Source organism: Talpa occidentalis, unplaced genomic scaffold (assembly GCF_014898055.3).
Source record: "Talpa occidentalis isolate TD23 unplaced genomic scaffold, MPIMG_talOcc4v2.1 talOcc4.17, whole genome shotgun sequence".
Taxonomy (NCBI): domain Eukaryota; kingdom Metazoa; phylum Chordata; class Mammalia; order Eulipotyphla; family Talpidae; genus Talpa; species Talpa occidentalis.
The window spans coordinates 20,907,847-20,932,472 of NW_023601754.1; the positions used below are offsets into that span (position 1 = coordinate 20,907,847).

The window sequence follows — 24,626 nt, forward strand, 5'->3', positions numbered from 1 at the left end:
AAAAAATCATCTTACATTTGTAACACTCTTGTAAAATATTCCACTTTGAAATATAATAATTTTTTTGAATAGACCCATTAAACACAGCATATTAATTTTTTTGCTCCCAGGTGGGCAGCATTTCCTCCCTATTGGCAGTTTCTTACCCCCTTTGCTCAGCTCTCAGTGGACTCACTCAGTCTAAGTACTTCTAACTCTCCAGTGAAAAGATGGCACATTCCCATCATGTTTTTTTTTTTAATTTTAAATATTTTATTTTATATAATTCTTACTTTTTTTTCATCTTTGCACAATGTATGCATTTTCATTTTGGTTATATTCCCCATACAACTGCACAGCCCCCCCCATTATTTTGACTCTAGTCCTTCCTTTCCCCGCCCCTCCCTCCCTCCCACACCCCCAATAGTGTATCTCTGGTTTATAGTTGCTTGTTGATTTTGATTTTTACTTTGTATTGATTAGTCTTTTTCCTGGTCTCTTATTTAGGTTTTTTAAATTCCTGCTATGAGTGAGACCCCCATCTGGTTTTAACTGAGCATGTTAGGACTAGCTTTAGGTCATCCAACAATCACTATTCTACTTCAGCACTTCTTTTATTTTATTTATTTATTAGCATTGGGCTAATATCACTTCAGTATTTTATAAATAACTATGAGCACTACTCATTGCTGCTTCTGCATTGCCTTCCTTACCAAATCAAAATTAGAAGCTGTCAAATTTTCAAATTAGGACATTTTTTAAATGACTGACAGCTGATTTTATTCTTCTCAAATAGTATAAATAATTTACAAATTGACTTTAGGAAACGTATCAAATGTGATAAAACTTGCAAAGTTATATGTAAACTCTGAAGAACCATGTTCCTGATACATTTTATTTGCAAAAGATACAGCCTCTCTATAAAAAGATCACATTTAAAGCTGTCATTTCACTTATAAAACCAACAGAAAGAGTAAAAAAAAAATACACCAATTGCTGATGAAGCCTTTCGATTATTTATTTTGTAGCAGCAGGTTAAAAATTTCCTCAAATGGGGAATATTTTTAAAGGTTTTTTAAAAAAGGAAGTTAGCATCTAGTGGTCATTGTTTGAAATAAGCCAGACTGATTTTGTATAGCCAGGATATTAGCATCTTTGAGAACTACCGCCTGCCTCGTTGGCTGTTTGACTAAAATAAACATTTTAAAATACAAGGTTAGAAATCATTTGTACTTGGTGGGGTTAAATACTAATATGGACTGTCCTAAATCCCATCGAACCACCCAACCTTTGGAAAGTAACAAAACTCAAATGGTTATGATCAGAGTAGGAAAACATTTTCAGGTCATCTTATTTATAAAAATATCAACACAACCAGTTATTCCACAACCTCACCAAAACCAGTATTGTCAGTCTTCCTTATTTTAGTTGGTATATAGTAACAGGAACTCTCAAACATTGCTGGTGGGAATGTAAAATGTGGAAACCACTTTGGAAAAGTGTGGCCGTTTCTTATATATAAAAGTTGCATAGACCCAATCTATGACCCTGCAATTATATGCTGAGGTATCCCCAAGAAAAGTAAATGTATCCACAGACTTATGTAAGAATATTCATAGAAACTTTATTAATAATAGCCTCAGACTGGAAACAACTCAAATGCCCAGCAACAAGTAAATGGAGAAACAAAAAAGAAGAAGAATGAATTAAGGGTATATATATTAACACAAATAAAAGCTGAAAGCTATGTTGAGGCAAAAAAGGCACATGTAAGCATTACTATACTACATAATTGTATTATTTCATTTACATGAAACTTTAGAAATGATTAATCTAGTGATAGATATTGGAAAATAGCTGCCCAAGACCAGTGGCTGGGGCACTGAGAAGACAAACTACTTGCATAACAGCAGGTAACCTGTAAAAGACAGAGAGGACTGACCTTGCACAAGTCAGACCTGAGTGGGCTTGTAATAACTGCAACACACTGCCTACTTCTGCACTTGCTGATATTTCCTGAAGAGCTAGTAAAGAAATCAAAGTTTTAATGGGCAATACTAGGTAAAGAGAGGAACACTGAAAATAAATATAACAGCAGAGCAAGGGATCCCAAACTAGGCAGTATCTCTCTATTCCTGTTTCTCCACTGGTGAAATGAACTGTATCTAGCAAACACATTATTTAGCTTCCTCACTGCAAAGAATACTTGATGTGCATACACAACCTGGACATCATAAAAGGAAGAGCAGCATTCTCTTGCCTTACTCTCCCAATTCCAAGCCTCTAGGAAGTAAACACATTCAATTCTTATCTCCATATTTCCACACAATAAGCTACTGCTCTTTCCAATTTGTCATTATCATACATTCTCTCTTGACTTTTTGTCCTGGTGGGTAAGGACCAGGTTTCCTTCATTTCACCTTTACCTAAGAAAATGATGCCATAATTCTGATTAAATCAGAAGTCTGGGTAAGTTACTAGGATAACGCAAATATATACTGGACCACGAAATTCTCTGAAGGCAGTTCTTGGTTTCTTGGGCAACCTTGTATTTTTCTTGGAGTTAATAATTGCTTTTTTTTCATAATCCTGGTTTCCCAACAGTCATTATTTTTCTTCCATGTGCCAAAAATATTTGATATCTTCCATACATTCGAACATATACATTCCAATTTCTTCCCTGGCATCTCTCTCCCTCTAATCCTCCTGCTCTCATCTGAACTTTCATTGTGCTTTTGTATTACATTCCACATTTTTGTGTGTTGTTAATATTTGAAAAGACAGTTGTAGTGCTCACATGACAATGCTCTACATTATTTATTGAAAAAGTATTCATATGCTTGTGTCCACAGATATAAACAGGTAAAATCTGGAAATAGGGATTCTACAAACCCTTCCCCCAGGCCCTAGTGTTTTTCCAAATGAGGGAAGTTTGAGCTAAATATTTGGTGGTATGAAATTACTGGGTTTTTTTTTGGGGGGGTGGTGATAGTAGTATTTGTTAAGAGTCCTTATCTTTTGGAGATATTTACTGGAATATTTACAGAGGAAATACTTGATATTTACTTCAAAATAATCCTTTGTGTGGGGCCTCCCTGGTGGCACAGGCGGTTGAGTACAGCTGTGAGGCTGTCCGCAGCCTCTGCAGCCGGGTTCAATCCTGGCAGGCCGGGGAAGATACCCACATGGCATGGCAGACCTCTCCTGTCTCTTCCTCTGCTCCCCTCAGCAGTGTATTTCCATCAGTCTGCCTGTTCTGTTCCCCGTTCTGTCTCTGGTGAATCCTCTCACCCTCCCGCACATCTGCCTGTACCCTGGTTCTTGTATACATGAATAAATAAAAAAACAAAAAAACACAAAATAATCCTTTGTGTAGGGTGAGGAAGGAAGAAATAGGGTGCACAGAAGATTGGTTATGTCCCTGTTTCTAACTATTGCAGATGGGTGATAGATGGGTGTTCTCTCTACTTTTACACGTTAAAAACTTTTCATGGTAACAATGTTGTTTTTTTTAATGGTTTTTAGGTTAGAGCAGGAAAAATAATACTGATAATTGCATAAGACTTAAAATTTAAAAATCCACTTCTAACACAGATATACTTCTCTTGATTTGCTTACAAACAAATTACTTAGTTTTAATCTCCCTGTTGCTTACAGAGCTTAGCATTTAGCTTTCTATTTTATGAACCTTGCCCAAAACTACGTAAGAAAATTTGATTTAGTGTATTTATGTCCGAACCCAATTTCAATACAAAAGTCAAGATTCATTTATTCATTCAAACAAACAGTAAATAAGAAATTTCCATAAGGCAGATGTGTGTGTGTATGTGGTGTGTGTGTGTGTGTATTTATGTGTGTGTGTTTAAAACAATTCTGCAAGAGAGCTGAGTACAGGCCCAAGTGAGGAAAGTAAGGTTCAATGAGAATCAGTAACTTGCTCAAGCAGCTAATGGACCCAGGACTATAATGGAATCTATGATCTGCCAGCCTGGGCTCTTCCACTACACACAGGCTGAGGTCCACTACACAAAGGCTGAGGGCAGATAACCTCACGCTGGCTGGAAGCAGCACCCTGGTCCCTTTCACAGGTAGGAGTTCTTCAAAATGTGCTCCTTCGACTCAGGTGTAATATTCCATCAGTCAGAGTTTTAACTGCAACTAAGAGATACTGACTTTGGCTGATTAAAAAGAACAGACTATTAAAAGGATATGGGTACTTCACAGAATTATCTGGGAGGTCCAGAGACCAGTTCAAGGCTAAACTGTCAGAAAAAAAAATGCCTAAACCCAGGCCCTTTAACTGGGCTGACAAGACTGCTGCCACCATCGAGCACTAAGCACCCTGCCACTGAACAGAAACAGCCTCTCTACCTCCCGCCACACACACTCCAAATGCAAAGGAATCAGGGACACTTTCTGGATTGATCTAGAAGAAGCCAGACTGATTTGGTTGGCATTCCTTAGCAGATGTACCCAAAAAGAGCTGGGTAGACAGAAACCATGACAAATACCCAAATACACACAATGCATATTGTTAAGTATTGCTCAGCACAGTAAGGAAACAGAAACAAGTTCCTTTATTGCAGTATCACTTTGAGTTTTTGTATGCTGTGGGGCATAGGGAATCTTGAAGAGGGGGATATAATAGTTCCCAAGCATTGCTGATCCTGGACCCTTTATTTCTTCCTATTGAAGAGATTATACAGGATGGAAAAGGTGGTGGTAGTAGTGGTCTTTATGCTCCTATTTCTTGGCTCCCCATTAAGTGCCACTCATATGACTCCCAAAAGCTCTTCTCTGACAACAGAATGGGTTACCAGAGGGGAAGGGAGCAGGCAGAGCAAGTGGGGAAGGGGGAGACTGGTTGGTGGTGAACATGGTGTGATACAGTTGCTGAGGTGAGAAACTACATCATGCAGCTGAAATCTACAGTTTGCAAAGCGGCATTACTTCAATAAAAACGGAAACTCTTCTCTGGTTCTACTACCTGAATGTTAGCACAGCAGCTGGCACCATCTTACCTGGACTACGGTGGCGGTTCCCCACTGCCTCCCAGGTCCTGTCTCTTCAGTTCACACCATAGTCAGTCAAATCCCATTAAGTCACTACCCTCACAAAACTCCCAACTCTTGGTTCCTACCTTGAGCCTCATCCCTCTTTCCCTATTGATACCAGCCACAATCAGGAACTGCCCCTGGGCTCTCAACCCTGCCAGGGACACTGAAGATCTCTTAGGAACTAACTACGTAAGATTGACTAAGAAAGTCTTACATGGATTGGACGGCTTTCTGTGGGATTCTTCAGAACCCCACACCTACGCCTTCACAGTACCTCATCACACGCTGACGGCTTGATCAACCATCTGTATTCCTCAGTAGACAAGTTCTGAGAGGGCAAACATTCTTCCTCACACATTTTTAATACCTGGTACAGCACCTGCCACGTAAAGCGTAGTCTACAAAGGTGATGAATAGTGCACCTTAAACTTTCAGGTCATAGCTGTTATTTCCTATCTTTCACACAATCAGACTTACAATCGCTCACTAGACATAGTAATCATACACTAAAAACATCAGTTTTTAAAATGTTTGTGTTCGCAAACTGGCAAAGCACAGCAAAAGTAAATCTTAGACTGTGGAAAATAAATTGGGTTATCAGAGAGAATGGGGAGAGGGGAAGGGTAGATAAGATATGGGCACGAAAGTTCTGGCAGAGGGTGAGTGATGCATGGACACATAAGGGCCCCCAACGTGGTATAGAGCTACAAGTGACTGACAAAATTTGAGGTAAAAAGTAACTTAAATTTAAAAATAAGAGCTAAAGAAGTTTGTGCTCCATGATGAAACATATCTTATATTCCCTATTTTTAATGGGAAAAAAAAGAGAAATTGTACTTACCCTATGTAAAAGCGTATAGGAAGTTTAAGAGTCTGAAAGAAGGAGCCTCAACTTTCTATGCTTTCGACAGGAGAGGAAACGACAGAGCCACTTTAGTTGTTGAAGGCAGAGCATCTATCTGTCAGCTAGGATTCTTAGCTCAGTCTCTACAGAATGTCAATTAGGAGTCCAGTTCTAAAGAAGAAAAAAACTGCTAAAGAAGCACTATCAGGTAGTCACAAACCTTAATATTTTCAGTGAAGTTACTTGAGGAAAAATTGTTTTCATGCTTTTGATTTTGTTTTTATTGATATATTTTTACATTGTTGTTCATTTTTGTACAATGTTTGATTTTTCCTCTCAGGTGCTGTCCCCATAAAATTACCACCACCAAGATACCCACAAACTGTCACCTCAGACTTCCGTGCTCTCCCCTCCCGTTTTGATTCCTCTTCCTTCCCCTCCCCTGCTGAACGTCCCCCACATACAATTTGCCTGCTGGTTTTGTCTTTTTTTCCCCTGATCCCTTGTATGGTTTCCCTATGTTCCTCCTACAAGTGAAACCATCTGGTATTTTTCCTTTGTCTTCTGATTTATTGCACTGAGCATAATCCAAGAAGAAGAAAACACTTTTAGGTTTCTTTGCCATTAGAGCCAAATAGTCCTTTTCTTTCCAGTATTCAGGTATTTGCCTAATTCAAAAGATAAGCAGAATTTCCTAATGATTATCTCAACTGAGGTGTTGCCTTTGGGTTAAGTTAGCAAGAAGGTCTTTGGTTTGTTTTTCAATTTGACTTTTCATATTTAGATTTACTGAGCATTGACTCTGCAGCCAATCAGTTTAAATGCTTACACAAATGAACACATTTAACTTGATATAAAGCTGGAAGCTTAGCGTTCTACCTTTCTATACCTAAGAGATTGGCATTATGCTTATTTTATAAGCAAGGAAACTAAGTTTACTTATTTGAGTAATGTTACAAAACTACAAGTAGCAGATTGCAGATTTGAATCCAGACAGTGGCAGGAGTCTAGTCTTAACCATAACATTATAATTGCTCTTGAATTAAGTTCAGTACACACTCCTAAGCATCCTTTCAACCTGAGTCAAGAGACTTGGGTTCTGGTGTTGGTTGTCTTCATTAAATCTTGGGGAATAAGAGAAAAACCTTTCCCACCTATAAAATTAGAGGATTGCACTCAATTACAGTTTTCTAATAGTGCAGAGGGGCAAAGAAATGCTAGCCTGGCAAGGATCCTTAGACCTTTCAACTAGCGTAGACTTTGTTTTTTAAATGAACTGTTCTGCTGCAATCTATGAAAATTTGTACCTGTAACCTAAGTTTTTCTTGTGGAGGCAATGGTCTCCAAGTAGTCTGACATCAGATAACCTTTGAAACTCTCACCAAGTGCATGCAAAATATATGTACATACACAGGCATATTTTTTTAGGGGAAAGGATCCAACCTTTTCATTATATACTCACAAGTAGTTGATGACTCCAAAAAGGATTAAGGACCTATAATATCCCACTTCAGCTTTGTACTCTTGGAGAAAACTGGCAATCCAAGTCTGTAAGGCACAAGTTGAGAAAAACTGCATTTCCTGATTATGAGCCAAATGTTATCAGACAATGACGAATGAGGCACATTAAAAGCACTCATAGTCTAACAAACTGGGTAAGTACAACTACTATTTGAAATATGATCTACTGGACGCAGAGCTGAAGTAAAATATCTCATTTGCAACTATCCTGTACTTGACACAATCGTTTTTAAAATTTTTCAGTTATAGACTTACAACGAATCAAGAAAAAAGCCCAATCACTAATTATATATAAAGTATTTATTTTTTATGCACATATTTACCTACAAAATTTACAGAAAATAAAACAATGCAGAATACACAGAATACCCTCTTAAGACTTCTTAGGACCAGAGGGTTTTATTGCTGCAGTTCAAAGAATAAAATTCTATACATGTGAAAGCCAAATGAACACATTTAAGTTAAATGGTAGCCTTGTTAAAAAGTTTTCATCCTATTATTGAATTGTCAGCTGTATGTTAAATGAAATTTAAAAGATTGCTCATGAAATAATTTAAACCTTTTCAAAATCTTCTAATAAACAGGTAAAAGGCACCTCCAGTTCTTTAAAATATTTACAATTCCAATAGTTTAATTTTAAGGGCTATTATAGTACATGTGACTAATATGCATACACAGTATGTCAATAACACTCTAAACAGTGAGAACTGTCGACTCTAGTCCCTGGCACTGCTCCCAGTTATCCTTACGATGGAGGATGATCAGTTACACCTGTGCAATACTAGTATAACAGCATGTCTACCACAGCATAAAATCCAATTATCTAAAACAATGAATATCAAATTCCCAGACAATACATAATTTATAACTAAACTGGTATCTTCAGAAGCCTTTGGAGTATTCTTAAAATTATTAAAAAAATAAAAGTATATTTAGATTAAATGAAAACAAGAAACTGGAAAATATCACAATAGTGGCTGAAGTTCACTATCGGGTTTAACAAAAATTGTTTCTCTAAACAGCTATAATTTCTTACAACATAATGGAGATGAGCTTTCCTCAGTCTAAGCTCAATCCAATGCTTTTGCTGCATTATGATGAACACAGAGGAGTTAAGAATGAAAGGCACAGCTATCCGTAATAGCTGGTTTGAGAGAGCTGTGGAGATGACAGGCAGATGTGCCTGAAATACTGGTGCAGGAGAACACACTCCACACAACATTTCCCTCTTTTAACATTGGCATTGATTTGCTATTTACAGTAGTTTGCAAAAATACATTATAAAAACTGGATGAGGTTCTGTTTCTAAGTTTAACTTAGTAACATACATACATACTTCATCTGCAAAAACTCTGCAGGACGTGAAGTACTAAAGTGACACTAATACTGAAACACAGATCATCAGAGGTACCAAAACACTGGTAATTCGAGTCATCATCAAGATAATCTGGGTAAATATTGCACACTTCTTGTCAGTTGTTGCTATGACCTTCACATATCCAACTGTAAAAGGAATCCTTTATGGCTTTTTGCTGTACCACTTATATGAAGAAAGGCTGTTTTAGGTCCCATAACAATGAGTGCAGACTGTCATTGAACGTGAGGTCTGGGTTTCAAAATTAGTTTTCCTGTCTGAAAAATGAAAAAAAAAAAAAAAGGGGGGAGGGGGGTTCAGTACACAGTTCTTTAAACCACCACCACTTATCTAATATGCTTTACAGAGTACTCATAGGCTATCAGAACAGCTCTCTGTACTTAGCAGTTTATGATTATATTTTCAAAGTTTTCCTTGTGTGGAGCTTTCTTCTAAATTTTGTTACTTTAAAACACACACGAGGGCCTCCCCTGGTGGCGCAGGCAGTTGAGCGCAGTGCTGTGAAGCTGTCCGCAGACTCTGCAGTGTGGGTTCGGTCTCGGCTGGCTGGTGAGATACCCACATGGTGCAGTGGACGTCTCCTGTTCCTGTCTCTCCCGCTGCTCCCCTCAGCAGTGTATTTTGTCGGTCTGCCTGTTCTGTTCCCTGCTCTGTCTCTGGTGAATCCTCTCACCCTCCCACATCTGGCCTGTACCCTGGTTCTTGTATGAATGAATAAATAAATCTTTAAAAAAAAATAAAGCACACATGATCTATTTTTTATGAATTCCTGTGCAAAGCAGTCAATCCACTGGATAAAAATAAAATCTCAATTTGGACAGTTTGTTCTTTACCCACATTTATAAAACATAAACAATTATGTATTTGAGCAAAAACATTTTTTCCAATGTTAAACTTTAATTTCCTCAAGTAAAAATATAAACCAATGAAAAATCCTGATGTTCAGTATAAGCAGTACATGCCTCATGACTGAAACAATTCCACTTCTAAAAATTTATCTGGGGCCCACCCCGGTGATGCAACGGGTTGAGCACAGCGCTGTGAAGCTGTCCGCAGCCTCTGCAGCATGGATTTGATTCCTGGCCGGCCAGGGAGATTCCCACATGGCGTGGGCAGACCTCTCCTGTCGTGCTCGCTGCTCCCCTCAGCAGTGCTTTCAGTCTGTCTGCCTGTTCTGCTCCCCACTCTGTCTCTGGCGACTCCTCTCACCCTTCCACGCCTTTGGCCTGTACCCCTGCTAATGTACAAATAAAAAATAAAATCTTTAAAAAAATAGTAATAAAAAATTATCTGAGGGAAACCAGATTTGAGTATAAAGAGGTATGTATGAGGTTTATTAATATTCTCACACAACAGATCTTGTGGGAAAAGCTAGGGGTGCAATAACAAACTAGATGAAGTCCTTGTCCTCATGGAGTTTAAGTTTTAGTAGAGAACACATATGTAACATGAAGTATGGAAACTATGTACAATAGGGGATTAAATTGTGATGCATCCATAAAATGGGAAAATATGTAATTTTAAAAAAATGAAAGGCCTTAATTGAGATAATGAGGGTGAATAGATTGAGGACCTCACAAATGATCACTGTCCAATAAATGGTGGCTTAAAATCCTAACACTGGGTCAAAGAAGCACAACTGAAAAATCTATAACATCCTTCTTGTTAAAAAAGTAAGACTATACAACAAAATGTAAAACAAGGTGATTATCTTAGGTTGTTAAGATTCTAGTTGTTTTAATGAACATATTTTATTACTATCCTCAAGTGAAAAGAGCTGTCAAGATTCTGGTTACCTCTCTGTTCTCACTTTCACTTAACTTTTGGTTAAATTCTAGGGAATTTACATGGCGCAAACCTCTCCTGTCTCCCCTGCTGCTCGTCTCAGCAGTGTACTTCAGTCAATCTGCCTGTTCTGCTCTCCACTCTGTCTCTGGTGAATCCTGGCCCCCCCACCTGCCTACACCCAGTTCTTGTATGCATAAATAAATAAATCTTAAAATAAAAAAATAGGGGCTTCCCTGGTGGCACAAGGGGTTAAGTCTCAGCACTATGAAGCTATCCGCAGCCACTGCAGCATGAGTTCGATCCCTTGCCAGGGAGCTAATCCACATGGCGCAGACCTTCCTGTCTCTCCTGCTGCTTCCCTCAGCAGTGTATTTCATTAGATCTGCCTGTTCTGCCCCTCACTCTGTCTCTGATGAATCTTCTAACCTGCCCCCAACCCCAACCTCTGACCTACACTCCAGCTCTTCTATGCATACATAAATAAATCTTCAAAAATTAATTAGATAAAATAAAACTGAAATGTTACCAAACTGAGCATTTTGTTTGGTAACATACCTTTTGCACCTAACATGATCCATGGAGATTCTTCCATGTCCATATTTATATCGATAGATCTATTCTTGGTTTCCCATTGAGAGGTAGTGCTGTGTTCTATTTTACCATCCACTCCTCCCTCCTTGTGAAACATGAAAATATTTCCATTTTTTCACTACTGCAAAAGACTTTGCAATAAACCTTGTGATTGCCTCCTTGACTGCATGTATAATGATACTCCCTGCACCCCCCTCCCCCAGACAGAAAGCAGCAGAATGGCTAGGTCATGAGGCATGCACATAGGTTTTTAAAAGAACAATGAAAACTGGGCCTCCCCGGTGGCGCAGCAGTTGAGCACTGGGTTGTGAAGCTGCCCGCAGCCTCTGCAGTGCTGGTTCTATCCCCGGCTGCTCCCCGGCCACCGGAGGAGGGTCCCACATGGCGCGCAGACCTCTCCTGCCGCCCGCTGCTCCCCTCAGCAGTGTACTTTGGTCCTTCTGCCTGTTCTGTTCCCTGCTCTGGCTCCTGTGAATTCTCTCACCTTCCTGTGCTTCTGACTGTACCCAGTGCTTGTATAAATAAATAAATAAATCTTTAAAAAAATAATAATAAAAATAAATTAAAAAAAAAATCTTCTGTAGATAAACCAAAATAGAAGCTACCAATCAAAACTGTGCAATATCCTTATAATACACAGATACATTAGCTACTTAACATTCCTAAGGCTCTATATAGATCCTACATTCAGAAGAACATCAGAAAAATAGTAGTTTGCAAAATCAACACCCACTGAGTCATTTTTAGCCATTAAGGACCACTGCATCTCAATGACTCTATGATGGTTTCGATTACAAGATGCAATGTGATCCTAAACTGGGCCTCCCTGGTGGCGCAGCGGTTGAGCACTGGGTTACGAAGCTGCCCGCGACCTCTGCAGCACCGGTTCAATACCCAGCTGCTTCCCGGCCACCGGAGGAGGGTCCCACATGGTGCGCAGACCTCTCCTGCCGCCCACTGCTCCCCTTAGCAGTGTACTTCGGTCCTTCTGCCTGCTCTGCTCCCCGCTCTAGCTCTGGTGAATTCTCTCACCCTCCCGTGCTTTTGACTGTACCCAGTGCTTGTATAAATAAATAAACAAATAAATCTTTAAAAAAAAAAAAAGATTCAACTGTCAACTCCACTAATTTAATTATAAGACACCACTGATAGATGCACAATTTCAGAGATGTTAAAATGTAAAAAAAAAAAAAAGGGGTGTCTTAGAATCAATGGTATAAGGTATAACCCCGCTATTAATTCTAAGGAGACATTTTATAGTTAATAATTGCTTTGCATAAATCTAAACATGTCAGTACTTTCACACATCTATAATTTTCTACTAAGAAAAATACTTACATCATCACAAGACATATTATACTCTGCTAATACAGTTCTACATCGAGCTGCTATACTGAATAAACGTGGTCAAAGGAAAATATATCATTTCAAGAGTAAGTTTTTAACAACATCTACATCATTGAGAAGGTGCTTTCACTTAGTTTAGAAAATAAAAATCTGTGGTAAAGGATACATTGACGGTGCAACTACTCTCTTGTGTATTCCAGCAAAGAACAAGCCTATCAGAGTGATACAGCTAATGGTGAAAAAAGGATGATTCCATAGTGATGTGAAGAAGGACACCTGTAAAAGAAGAATTTGAAATAAGAAAATGTTAAAAATCTTAGAATACTGATATCTATATACTCCCACTCCTGAAGATAAATAACATTTTAATAATCTAAACTATGAAGATTTGAAGATTTCCAAAAATTCTAGCTTTCTGTACCGCTACACTGTACAAATAATGGTGTAATATTTTATATCTTCTGCGTGGCAATACTTCTTCCATTCATTTCAAATACTTGAATCATTACAAATTCATCCCTATATTCAAAAAACCAACCAACCAAAAATATGTACTGAACCCTCCCCAGTAAGAAGCAATCTAGAACGCATAAGACTGTAAGCTCCATGAGAGCAGGGCTCTGCCTTGTGCATCAATGTTCTCCCAATATCTGAAACACCCACTTGGCAAACATAAAAGATAAATAAATATTGTTAAAGTTAAGGCCTCTGATCTCAGTGAAAACACAAGTCAAACGTAATCTAGTTACTTTCCCTTTTAAAAAGCTTCCTTAAGAGCTGGGCAAACTGCCACGCACAACCTGCCTGTAGTCACACTTCTCCTGCGACTGCGCTGGTCTTTCTCCTCAACATCTGCTACAAACCCTTCTAAGACTCAGCTCTAACATCAACGTTTCTTCCTGCAGATGTAAAAAATAAGTTTGGTTTTGAGGTTATTCAGACTTAGGCGGCCACAGTACAGTCCAGCAGGGAAAAATGGTTTAATGGCTACCCATAAAGAACCAGAGTTCAAGAAAAACAAATTAAACAAATTAAGTTAAATCTAATTTCAGTTCTGGGCATCAGATGACAGCAGAAAACAGGACAACAAACAATTCTAGGAATATGTAGAGGGACAAGGGTGCAGTACTGAAAGAAGAGTAGGTAGGCATGGAAGTCAAACTACCAGGGGGTAGGGATGTAGAAACAGACAAGACAATAATTAAGAGTTTGGAAAAAGAAATCAAATGGACCAGTAACTAGCTGGAAGCAACAGAATCAAGCTAAGGCACCTGCACTCCACTCTCAAACCAAAGCTGCATGTGTGTAGAACAGAGAACTAAATTTATGGAAAGCACCAAGTAGGTAACCCAGCACAGTTCTAGTCAAATAAATTTGTCAAGCAAGGAAATGAGAGGCAGAAAACCTTAGGAGAGAAGTTCCCACAAGGATGAGACAGATCTCGAAGAAAGGTTAATATTCTAGAAGGATGTCTTCTTAATATCATTGAGGACAGCTTAATCCCACAGGCCAGCTGTGCTTTATGTGGTGTGGAAAACATTATCACATACAGTGTTATACATTTTAATTTTAATTAGATCTATCAGTATCAGCCTTCCTTCCTCCACAGCAACAACTGGCTACAAATCCAAACTGCAGTTCTGCCCTTTATTCATTCAGGGTTTTCATGTACTTTCCCGTTCGCCATCTCCCTTCTCTCCTAGGGTTCACCCATCTAGCTACCGGCCTTTGAATTTGCAGCTCTTGCCACAGACACAATTGCTGTTTCAAACTCTTGTCAGATTTGAGGTTATTAAATAATGAAATATAGAGAGTCAACCCTTAGGCTAATAGTTATATTCTCACCTAATTTAGAAAATTTTATTAACTACAGAGTTTTGGGCCTATTTCAAATTACATTTAATTCTGTGTTTTATTAAGATCTCAACTAGCTGAAATCAGCTTATATTTTTTCCCAATTAGAAGTCAGATTCATTTCCCAAGATAGATCTTTTTCAATCTCCTTACCAGCTTCCTCCACTCTTCCCCTAAAGATGAGCACCAAGTGCAACCTTAAGATCAGACTTTTATAAATGAATACACAGGTGAGTTTCTTATCTGCCATAAAACATCCTCTATTAACATAAAATTCTACCACCAACCTCCCCTGCCCCCGATCCTTTTATGTCTCTACCCCAGTGGATAAAATCAGGGAGACTGTGCTAAACAAACCCCAGGCTGTTTCAGTTGCCACTAGTTTTTTTTCTGTATAACTTCAGAGGTTGTAAATAAACTACTGGAAATAATCTACCTAATTGCAGTCTAAAAATGGGGAGTGGGTTTTTTTTTTTTAAATTTGTGTGAAAATTACAATTATCAATTACTACCTAAAGAAAGCTGCAATGGAGGAAAAAAACTGGAGACCACTACTTCTTCAACACAAGTCTGAGTTTGAAATTAAGGCACAAATTAATAGAAAGAGAAAACTGAGAAGCATCCTATTAGATTTCATCAAAGGATGCTTCAAGAAATAACCTTATGAAATCTGTTATTGCATTTGGTATGAGGATTTTCTTGGACAGTGCCCAATGGGAGATCTCTCAAGTATTTCCTATATTAAACTTCAGGCAGGAAATTTTTTGAGATATGTGCTGAAAAAGGAAAACTTTGCTAGCTTAAGGACTTTTACATATATTTTCTTCACAGACAATGAAAGCCACGGAAATGACTATGACTTTATTGATTAGGTAACTCAGAGACTAATTCTAACTCGATAATGACTATTGTTCCAGCCCACATGGCCCACATCAGTGACTCGACTTCCTGGATTTGACTTCCTAGTCAAATCTGTTTTATTCTGGCCTTGACATTTTTATTTTGCTATTTTATATTTGCTCATAAGCTTTATGGGATGAGGAAAGGTATTCAGAGAGCTAATTCATAGAAGAAAATGTTATAGTTTTTAAAAACTGGTACTAATGAAGCTAAGTAAACAAAGCAAAATAAAAACAATGTTCAGACCAAGCAATATAATAATGAAATAAAAAAATTATAAATTCAGAAATGAATGAAAATGTAAGTGAAGTAATATTTCATAATTTTTTTCCTGTAAAGACACTTAATTTACAACACCCAAAGTTTTCTTAGACAAATTAATATAAGGTATATTTTTAATAAAATAATCAATAACAATAATACCATGTAAAAATGAATCAATGAACAAAGCGCTACTCTACTATATCCATTATCTAATTTAATCATAAAAGATTTCAAATCAAAACTTCTACCTTTTGTGTCTCGGGATCTATTAACCAGTTCCAGGCACCAGTAGCTGTACAGACAGATACCACTATAAGAAGCACTGATGAAAGATAAACAGTAAATTAGCAAGGAAATAAGCTCTTAATATTTGATACCATTACTGCCAGTTCCTCATAAATACCAGCTAAAGAATGCAGCACTTTATTAAATGAAAATGCACTTGGCTCAAGTTAGATTTGCCACATGACTTTGAGGAATTCTCTTAAATACTGTAACCCTTAGTAATTGAGAATAATACTATCTCCCCCACCCCTTATTACTCTAGTTAAGAATTTATGGAGAAGGACCTCTCCGGTGGCGCAGTGGTTGAGCGCTGGGTTGCGAAGCTGCCCGCAGCCTCTGCAGCGCCGGTTTGGTCCCCGGCTGCTCCCCGGCCACCGGAGGAGGGTCCCACATGGCCGCTGCTCCCCTCAGCAGTGTACTTCGGTCCTTCTGCCTGCTCTGCTCCCCGCTCTGGCTCTGGTGAATTCTCCCACCCTCCTGTCCTTCTGACTGTACCCAGTGCTTGTATAAATAAATAAATAAATCTTAAAAAAAAAAAAAAAAAAAAAAAAGAATTTATGGAGAGTAATGAATCAAGGTTAAGACTTTAATAAGATTCTATGTTATGTAATTTTCAATATACTTTGTGCTGATTTTGCAAATCTTATAAATTAAAAAAAATGCTTTTATCTCTAAAGAAAATAAAAACAAATACTTCTTTATGAACGCAGAGAGAATTCTGACTAGAGGATTTTGTCTTGCAGACAACTGCCTGCTATTGAATTAAACAAAGATCAATGTTAGGAAGTATGGAGTGCAATGGTAAGTGTTACATTTTCTTTAAGGGACTTAAAGGAAGGTTAAAGTAAAAATTAATGATGGTAGAACTTAGAAAACGTTTCTTTCTACCCACTAAGCTATAATTACTTTAGAAATTGTAAACAGCTCTCACTAAAACTTAAAAAAATGATACTACTGAAAATAAATTTAGAAAATGGGAACCAATACTTTAATATTCTGGGTATCAGGACAGCTACTTGTCTTTCAATTGGGATGTGGACATTCTTTTTTGTTTGTTTTAGTTTAGAACTAGGGTGTAGGCCAGAGTGGGGTGTGTGTGTGTGTGGGTGGTGGTGGTGGTGTTGAGAGGTTTCACCAGAGACAGAGTAGGGAGCAGGACAGGGGGATTTACAAAAATACGCTGTTAAGGGGAGTAGTGGGCAAGATAGGCGAGGTCTACAGTGCCATATATGGGGTTAGCTCCCTGGCGGGGATCGAACTTAGACCTTAGCAGTGAGAGTGCCAAGACTTAACCCCTAGACCACCAGGGATACCTGGGATGTGGACATTCTCTAAATGTAGCCTGTTTTGTTTTCTTAAAATTTGCCTACAAACTATTAAAATCAAGTTTTACTAAGAAAAATGATTTTTTAAATTTATTTTTTTATAGAGGCATGTTTTTTATTTATTTGTTTGTTTTGTTTATACATGCACTGGGTACAGTCAGAAGCGCGGGGGCCTCCCCGGTGGCGCAGCAGTTGAGCGCTGGGTTGCCAAGCTGCCCGCAGCCTCTGCAGCGCCGGTTCGATCCCCGGCTGCTCCCCGGCCACCAGAGGAGGGTCCCACAAGGCGCGCAGACCTCTCCTGCCGCCCGCTGCTCCCCTCAGCAGTGTACTTCGGTCCTTCTGCCTGCTCTGCTCTCCCCTCTGGCTCTGGTGAATTCTCTCACCCTCCCGCGCTTCTGACTGTACCCGGAGCTTGTTTAAATAAATAAATAAATCTTTAAAAAAAAAAAAAAAAAAAAGCGCAGGAGGGTGAGAGAATTCACCAGAGGCAGAGCGGGGAGCAGAGCAGGCAGAAGGACCGAAGTACACTGCTGAGGGGAGCAGCGGGCGGCAGGAGAGGTCTGCGCGCCATGTGGGACCCTCCTCCGGTGGCCAGGGAGCAGCCGGGGATCGAACCAGCGCCACGGAGGCCGCAACCCAGCGCTCAACCGCTGCGCCATCAGGGAGGCCCAGAAAAATGATTTTTAATGTATACTTGCGAAGGTTATGAAATTACTCTTAGTGGAACACAGTAGAAGTTCAATTATTTAGAATTCCTGGTGATGTACTTTTAGAAGAGGCAGATCACAGAAAAATCTCATTTTAGGTATTTGATTATAGGAAAAAAATTTTAAAATTATGTTCTGAGCTCAAAGACGAACTGACTCCATTTCTTCTAATTTTATATTTCTAATACAAAATATACTAGTATTAAAAAAAGTATTATGCAGCCTCCCTGGTGGCCCAAGGGGTTAAGACGCAACCTATGAAATATCTGCAGCCTCTGTAGCATGAGTTCGATCCCCAGCCAGCCAGGGAGCTACCCACATGGCGCAGCAGACCTCTCCTGTCTCACCCACTATTCCCCTTTGCAGTGTATTTCAGTAGATCTGCCTGTTCTGCTCCCCACTCTGTCTCTGGTGAATCCTCTCACCCCTCACACCTCTGGCCTGTACCCCAGCTTTTGCATGCATAAATAAATAAATCTTTAATAAATAAATAAATAAAGTATTATGGTATAGTTTTTAAAAAAGATTTATTTATTTATGCATACAAAAGCTGGTGTGTAGGCTAGAGATGCGGGGGCAGAGGTGGGGGGAAGAAGCTTCACCAGAGACAGAGCGGGGAACAGAACAGGTAGAGCTACTGAAATACACTGCTGAGGGGAGCAGCGAGTAAGGCAGGAGAGGTCTGCCGGGCCATGTGGGTAGCTCCCTGGCTGGGGCTCGAACTCGTGCTGCAGTGGCTGCTGATAGCTTCATAGCGCTGACTTAACCCCTTGTGACACCAGGGTGGTCCCCTAGGTTTTGTTTTTTTTTTTTAAATAAAGCAAAAGCAAACCCAAGAGAGAGGCTCTTACATACGCACATTGATGGCTACATTAACCATGCTAATTTATATGTAAGTGCTGAGACCATGAGTGGAGAAAAAATCTGTAACATTACATTCTGTACAAAAGCACTGCATCATACACATCATAAAAGACTCTCAGTTAACAGAAAAACAAGGTTTGTAGGGTAATTCTTAGGTTAGCAAGGGACCCTGAGAAAATCATTACTTGTGAATTATGACCAATTAGAATTCTCACCGCATATAATTAAAACGCTACAAAACAACAACAACAACACAAAAAACTGCAAAAAGATTTAATAAAAAATAAACAAAACAGGGCCTCCCCAGTGGCACAGCGATTGAGCGCTGGGTTGCAAAGCTGCCCGCAGCCTCTGCAGCGCCAGTTCAATCCCTGGCTGCTCCCAGGCCACCGGAGGAGGGTCCCACATGGTGCGCAGATCTCTTCTGCCGCCCGCTGCTCCCCTCAGCAGTGTACTTCGGTCCTTCTGCCTGCTCTGCTCCCCGCTCTGGCTCTGGTGAATTCTCTCACCCTCCCGTGCTTCTGACTGTACCCAGTGCTTGTATAAAATAAATAAATAAATAAATCTTTAAAAAAAAAAAAATAGAAAAAAAAAATCAACAAAACAATCCTGACACAGAAAATATCTGCAACTTCCATAGTTCTCTTCTGGGCCCACAAACTGAGTTATACTCTAAAGAGAGCATGTCCCATCTGTGTGTTATTATATTCCTTCTGGGCAGAAATTGAATTTTAACAATGAACATCCAAAAATTAAGATTGGTCACAAAATAAATTAGGAAAACATTTTGTTTGCTGATGTCTTCCCTTGTATATTTTTCTGTACTTCATTTATGTGTGATTTTTTTTTTAAGATTTATTTATTCATGTGTACAAGAGCTGGGGTACAGGCCAGAGATGCTGGGGGTGAGAGGATTTACCGGAGACAGAATGGGGAACAGAACAGGCAGAGTGACCAAAGTATACTGCTAAGTGGAGCAGTGGGTGAGACAGGAGAGGTCTGCTTGACCACGTGGATTGCTCCCCGGCCAGCCAGGGATCGAACTCATGCTGCATAGGCTGTGGACGGGCTGTCTTAACCCCTTGCGCTACCAGCGAGGTCCATATGTATGATTTATATATATATATACAATACACATGTCTACACACATCATATACAAATACATAGACACACATACATCCATGGAGGGAGCAATCATAGTTTCTTCAAATCATGAATATGGATTTCTTACAGTAAGAATATAATTTTTTTTTCTGGCTCACGCTCCAAAGAAGCACAATTATGTCCTGTTAAAATCAACTAAGAGGGCCTCCCTGGTGGTACAGGGGTTAAAGTCTCAGCACTATCATGCTATCAACAGTCACTGCATCATGAGTTTGATCCCCAGGCAGAGAGCTACCCACATGATGCAGCAGACTTCTTCTGTCTTGCCCGCTGCTCCCCTCAGCAGTGTATCTCAGTAGATCTGCCTGTTCTGCTCCCCACTCTCTCTCTGGTGAATCCTCTCAACTCCCACACCTCTGGCCTACACCCCAGTTCTTGTATGCATAAATAAATCTTTAAAAAAATTAATAAAAAAATAAAATCCACTAAGTAATTTCATAAACTTTGCAAGTATACATTAAAAATCATTTTTCTTAGTGAAACTTTATTTTAATAGTTTGTAGGCAAATTGTAAGAACACTAAACAGGTTATTGAAATTTTTATTATGTATACTTTTCCCCAAAGTTATAATATTTAACAAAAAATAAGCTTAAACAAAAACCCCTAAAACGAATCATACTACATTTCTTTTTAAAATTTTCTTATATAACATTGTTTACAATGTTAAATAATTAACAAGGCTTTCAAAAGTAAAAGAAGTCTTATAGTTTAGGTAAAGCAAGCATTTGTTAACCAAAACTTACACATAATAGCATACCACTGCAATGCAGAGATAAAAGCATCAATAGTTTTGCTTTCTCTTAAAGAATATTTCAGGAACTTACTTCTCCAACGGCCAGTAGCAGGTTGCAAACAATGAATATATTCAGTAAGTCTCCTCTCGAAAGCCTTGAGATCTAGGTACAAAGATTTCAAGTTTCTAATTAGTCTTTCTTACTAGTTCAAGTCTACTAACAATAGATGAAACTTTCCATACTGACTTACTGCTCTTACATAACAACTTACAAGTATCCCTACACTGTTTAGTTTACAAAGACAGCTTCAACACTTGATAGAAATATTGGGTTTCTTTAATCCTGATTTCACGTATCAGGAGACTATCTGGTACATTTTTAGAAGTTTCATTAAAAGGAACGTTGAACGGGTGATGGTGGGACTTCTGTGGGGACTACATCAGAGAAGAGAAAGGAAACACTGTACAAAAATGAAAAACCATGTAAAATATAAACAAATTATATATATATTTTTAAAAAGGTTTTTTAAAAAAAGGTAGGCAGAAAATCGTCAGTAGCCTCAGTCCGCGCCAAAAGCTTGAATTTTGGAGGCTGCAGATACAACGATCACAATCAGTTCGATTTTCTCTTCCTACTGGAACCAGTGATTCCCCATTCACGGTGTATTTGGTGAACCTCCCAGTCTGCGAGGTCTGTCTGAATGCAGTTGCCCAATTCCGATTTCTGCTCCTGACATTTAATCACTCCCTAAGCTTTCGGTCCGGCCTGACCCCCGGGGGCGCAGCCACGCCCTCACCCCCCCTCTCGACACAGGTGAGTCCGTGTCACAGGTGAGTCCGGGTCACAGGTGAGTCCGTGGCCCCGGGCACGTCCTGCACGAGCAAGGTGGGGGTATCATTTCCACAATCGCGTTTTTCAAACTTCCAAAGGGAGATCGAGAGGTTCTCCCTGACCCCGCAGTCACCAAAACCCACGGAAGAAACTGGGGCTGCAGCCCGAGGGCTTAGCAGAATAAAGTAAAGATAAAGCCAACCGGCACAGCCCAACGCACGACGTGCACACCGTCCCCTAATGAATAAAAACATGCAGGGAGCCTCAGTCTCGGCCGGGGGCGCCCCGCCCGGGCCGCGCGCGCCGGAACCAGCGCCCAGCCGGGTCCCGCTGCCCTTTGGCCCCGGGACCGGCCCCCGCGCCCCGCAGGCTCCGGGCCGGTCAGTCCACGCTCCGCGGCCTCCGCGCCCCGGGGCGGGGTCCCCGCGATTCCGGTCCCTCCGGCTTCCGGGAGGAGCCCGGGACGCGCCGGGGCGCCCCGGAGGCCCGCCCTACCTTCCGCCTGCTCCAGCGAGTTCATGTCGGGCGGCAGCTCCGGTCACCGCCGCGGGCCCGTCCGCATCGCAGCCCCGCGGCCCCCGCCCGGCCCGCAGCGACAACTCCCACCTCCAACCGCTCCCCTCGGCCCCTCCTTGTCGCACCGCCCCTGGCCTAGACTCACTACGCTCATTGGGCAGCTGCGGGTCACTCCATCACTAAGACGCTTTTCTATTGGCTAATCTTTGCACTGGCCCCCGGGGCCTCGCGTTGGACGGTCCGCCGAAGGGACCAAGACCCGCCGGCGGCTGGACTGGTGTGGCGCTGGCGCCGCCTCCTGCCCCGGGGAGGAACTGCAGCCTGTCCGAAGCAGTTCGTTCATCCTGTGCCTGGTTTCCAGTTTGTTTTTCATTTCTCAAATATTTATTGAGCGCCGGCTACCTTCTGGGCAATGTACAGATAATTAACGAAGGATAAGAAATCAACGATTTGGCCCTGCCTCTCAAGCTCAAAGGGAAATAAGGTAGGTGCAGATTAACTAGAACTCAAAACAATGAATTTAAGAGTTATCCCTTTCCTAGATACCCAGTCCCTCAAAGTAAGCATTTTCTTCCTTCATTATTTTTATTCTCATGATACCCAATTTTCTTAAGTCCTAAAGAAGGCGAGCAAAGAATAAGCCCCAGTACCTTGAACGTTTATATTTATAAATATCTGTGAGGCATTGACTACATCTGTGATTAAAATGGATTGTTGTTCATTTCCTGTGGTCCTTCATTCATTCAAGAGCTATACATTGCATGATGTGCTATTTCACTTAGGGGCCTCCCTGGTGGCGCAAGGGGTTAAGCACCGCACTGTGAAGCAAGCCGCAGGCTTTGCAGCATGAGTTCGGTCCCCGGCCCAGGGAGCTACCCACATGGCGCTGCAGACCTCTCCTGTCTCGCCCACTGCTCCCCTCAGCAGTGTATTTCGGTTAGTCTGCCTGTTCTGTTCCCCACTCTGTCTCTGGTGGGTCCTTTCACAGACACACACACACACCCCCCGCATCTCTGGCCTGTACCCCAGCTCTTGTACATATAAATAAATAAATCTTAAAAAAAAAAAGATATCATCACTTAAAGTGCAGGGTTACAGCAGGTGATAAACATCGCTAACAGATAAACACTGATGGGTTAGTAAGATGCTGTAAGACAAACGAAAGGTTACAGGAGCTAGTGATAAGAAAAGGGGTGCTGAGACAGGGGAGGAGGCATTTGAATTGAGACCCTGGGATGGTGAATGAGAAGAAACTAGCTACTTAATGATGAAAACTAAAAAAGTTTCAAGCAGCATTGGAAAATTTTTGCTATTGGTATTTTGTGTATCTTATTCATCCATCAGTTTTCCTCCTTCTCACTTATCAGTTGAATTAATTGACACCCTGACCCACATTATTTAACCTTCTTCTTTCCTTTACCTTAGCACTTTTCAGAGTTTCCAGGAAACCTAGTTTTCTAGGAAGGCTTCCTCTAGATCAAACCCCTTATATGTTATCTCATTTACCTCATATTTTTTAAACTGAGAGTTTCTGAAATCCAATTAATGAGTCATGACATTTTTTATGAACTAAAATAAAAATTAAAATCTCAGTATCACTGGAAATAAGAGTAAGTATTGTTTCTTATCTTTTATTTTAGCTGTGTGTGTGTGCGCCTTGCTTTCCCATCACCATGTAAAGGATATACCTTACCGAAGGTTCCAGCAGAAAGAGTTTGAAAGCCACTAAGGTAGGCACTCATAGACACATTTAACAACTGAGAAAAGTCAAAACGAATTTGCCCAGTTCTTGTAATTATTGTCATAGCCTCGGTTGAATCCCTCAAACTATTTCTCCATATCCAAGTCTTACTCATCTCATTTCCCTTTGGAACCAGCAGTGCTTAGAGAATGGTGACTGAACAACTGCTGCACAACTGGCTCTCCTGGGCTAGAACCTGGGAGGTGAAGAGTGCATTGATGAATAGGACTTTGCAAAGTGTTATGCTAGTGTGAGCTTGGCTAACTTGCCTTCAAAGGAGACAGTTCTGTTAACCACAGGACTTTTGTTTGCCTGATGGGGTGTGCAAATTTCCAGCAAGAACTTGGGACAACAGAGAGAAGACTAAAGACTACCTCCTGGGGTTTTCCTTCTTCACCTTTCATTTTCAACTCTGCCCAAATAAATGTTGAAGCTGCCTTTGAAAGGATGCACGTGATTAGCTTGTCATTGACCTTTTTATGTGTGGATCATGGGGACCAGAAAGGAGGAGAAGAAAATAGAGCCTCAAAGGCAGTCTGAGCTAATGGGGAGACCTAAGGGAACAGGTTTATAGAAACAACATATCAATGGGATTTGGCAAAGGTATTTAACAATCTAAATACTCAGTAAGTATTTAAGAAATACATGTCCCAGCCAACAGAATATGAGCTGACACTGCACAAAATCACAACTTGCCCTCTGAAAGGGTAGATTTTAGTGTAAAAATAAAAGATGAAACAGCGCAGACTCATCCCCACATGATTACCACATGATTACCAACTTTGAAACAGTATATCTAATAAAAGAACTAAAGTTTAGGGCCTCCCTGGTGGCGCAAGGGTTAAGACACAACCTATGAAGCTATCCACATCCACTGCAGCATGAGTTTGATTCCCATACAGGAAGCTACCCACATGGTGCAGCAGACCTCTCTTGAC

The 24,626-nt window shown here is 40.3% G+C and overlaps 2 protein-coding genes across 5 annotated transcripts in view; one reads left to right on the top strand and one right to left on the bottom strand.

Annotated features, from left to right (window-relative positions):
• Positions 1–1,075: 1,075 nt before the first annotated feature.
• Positions 1,076–22,028, bottom strand: CNEP1R1 (CTD nuclear envelope phosphatase 1 regulatory subunit 1). 2 transcript variants are annotated; one of them, XR_008552453.1, is made up of 7 exons: positions 21,927–22,028; positions 20,691–20,762; positions 15,769–15,842; positions 12,669–12,778; positions 12,494–12,548; positions 7,343–9,033; positions 1,076–6,051 (listed from the first exon to the last, which is right to left on the bottom strand). XR_008552453.1 is itself a non-coding variant. In XM_037516293.2 (6 exons), the coding sequence occupies exons 1-6, from the start codon at positions 21,949–21,951 to the stop codon at positions 8,992–8,994; spliced, it is 378 nt and encodes a 125-aa protein (XP_037372190.1). In that variant the 5' UTR covers positions 21,952–22,028; the 3' UTR covers positions 6,327–8,991. The 2 variants fall into 2 exon arrangements, 1 of the variants encoding a protein (XP_037372190.1); XM_037516293.2 differs by lacking the exon at positions 1,076–6,051 and having other exon boundaries at positions 6,327–9,033.
• A 173-nt stretch (positions 22,029–22,201) lies between these two features.
• Positions 22,202–24,626, top strand: part of LOC119249163 (nuclear receptor coactivator 5-like) — a 54,324-nt gene continuing 51,899 nt past the window's right edge. For all 3 annotated transcript variants that reach the window (XM_054697039.1, XM_054697042.1, XM_054697041.1), the window contains exons 1-2: positions 22,202–22,431; positions 23,588–23,677. The gene's annotated coding sequence lies outside the window, so the exon portion shown is untranslated. The remainder of the gene's footprint in view (positions 22,432–23,587; positions 23,678–24,626) is intronic.

What these genes read in the sequence shown, in the direction of transcription:
- CNEP1R1 (XM_037516293.2), bottom strand. Translation starts at nt 21,951, where the DNA reads ATGAACTCGCTGGAGCAGGCGGAAG. An exon ending in AGAGTAGTTGCACCGTCAAT is followed by an intron (nt 12,549 to 12,668) that starts GTATCCTTTACC and finishes ACGTTTATTCAG; the next exon opens with TATAGCAGCTCGATGTAGAA. An exon ending in ATAATATGTCTTGTGATGAT is followed by an intron (nt 9,034 to 12,493) that starts GTAAGTATTTTT and finishes TTCATTTTTCAG; the next exon opens with ACAGGAAAACTAATTTTGAA.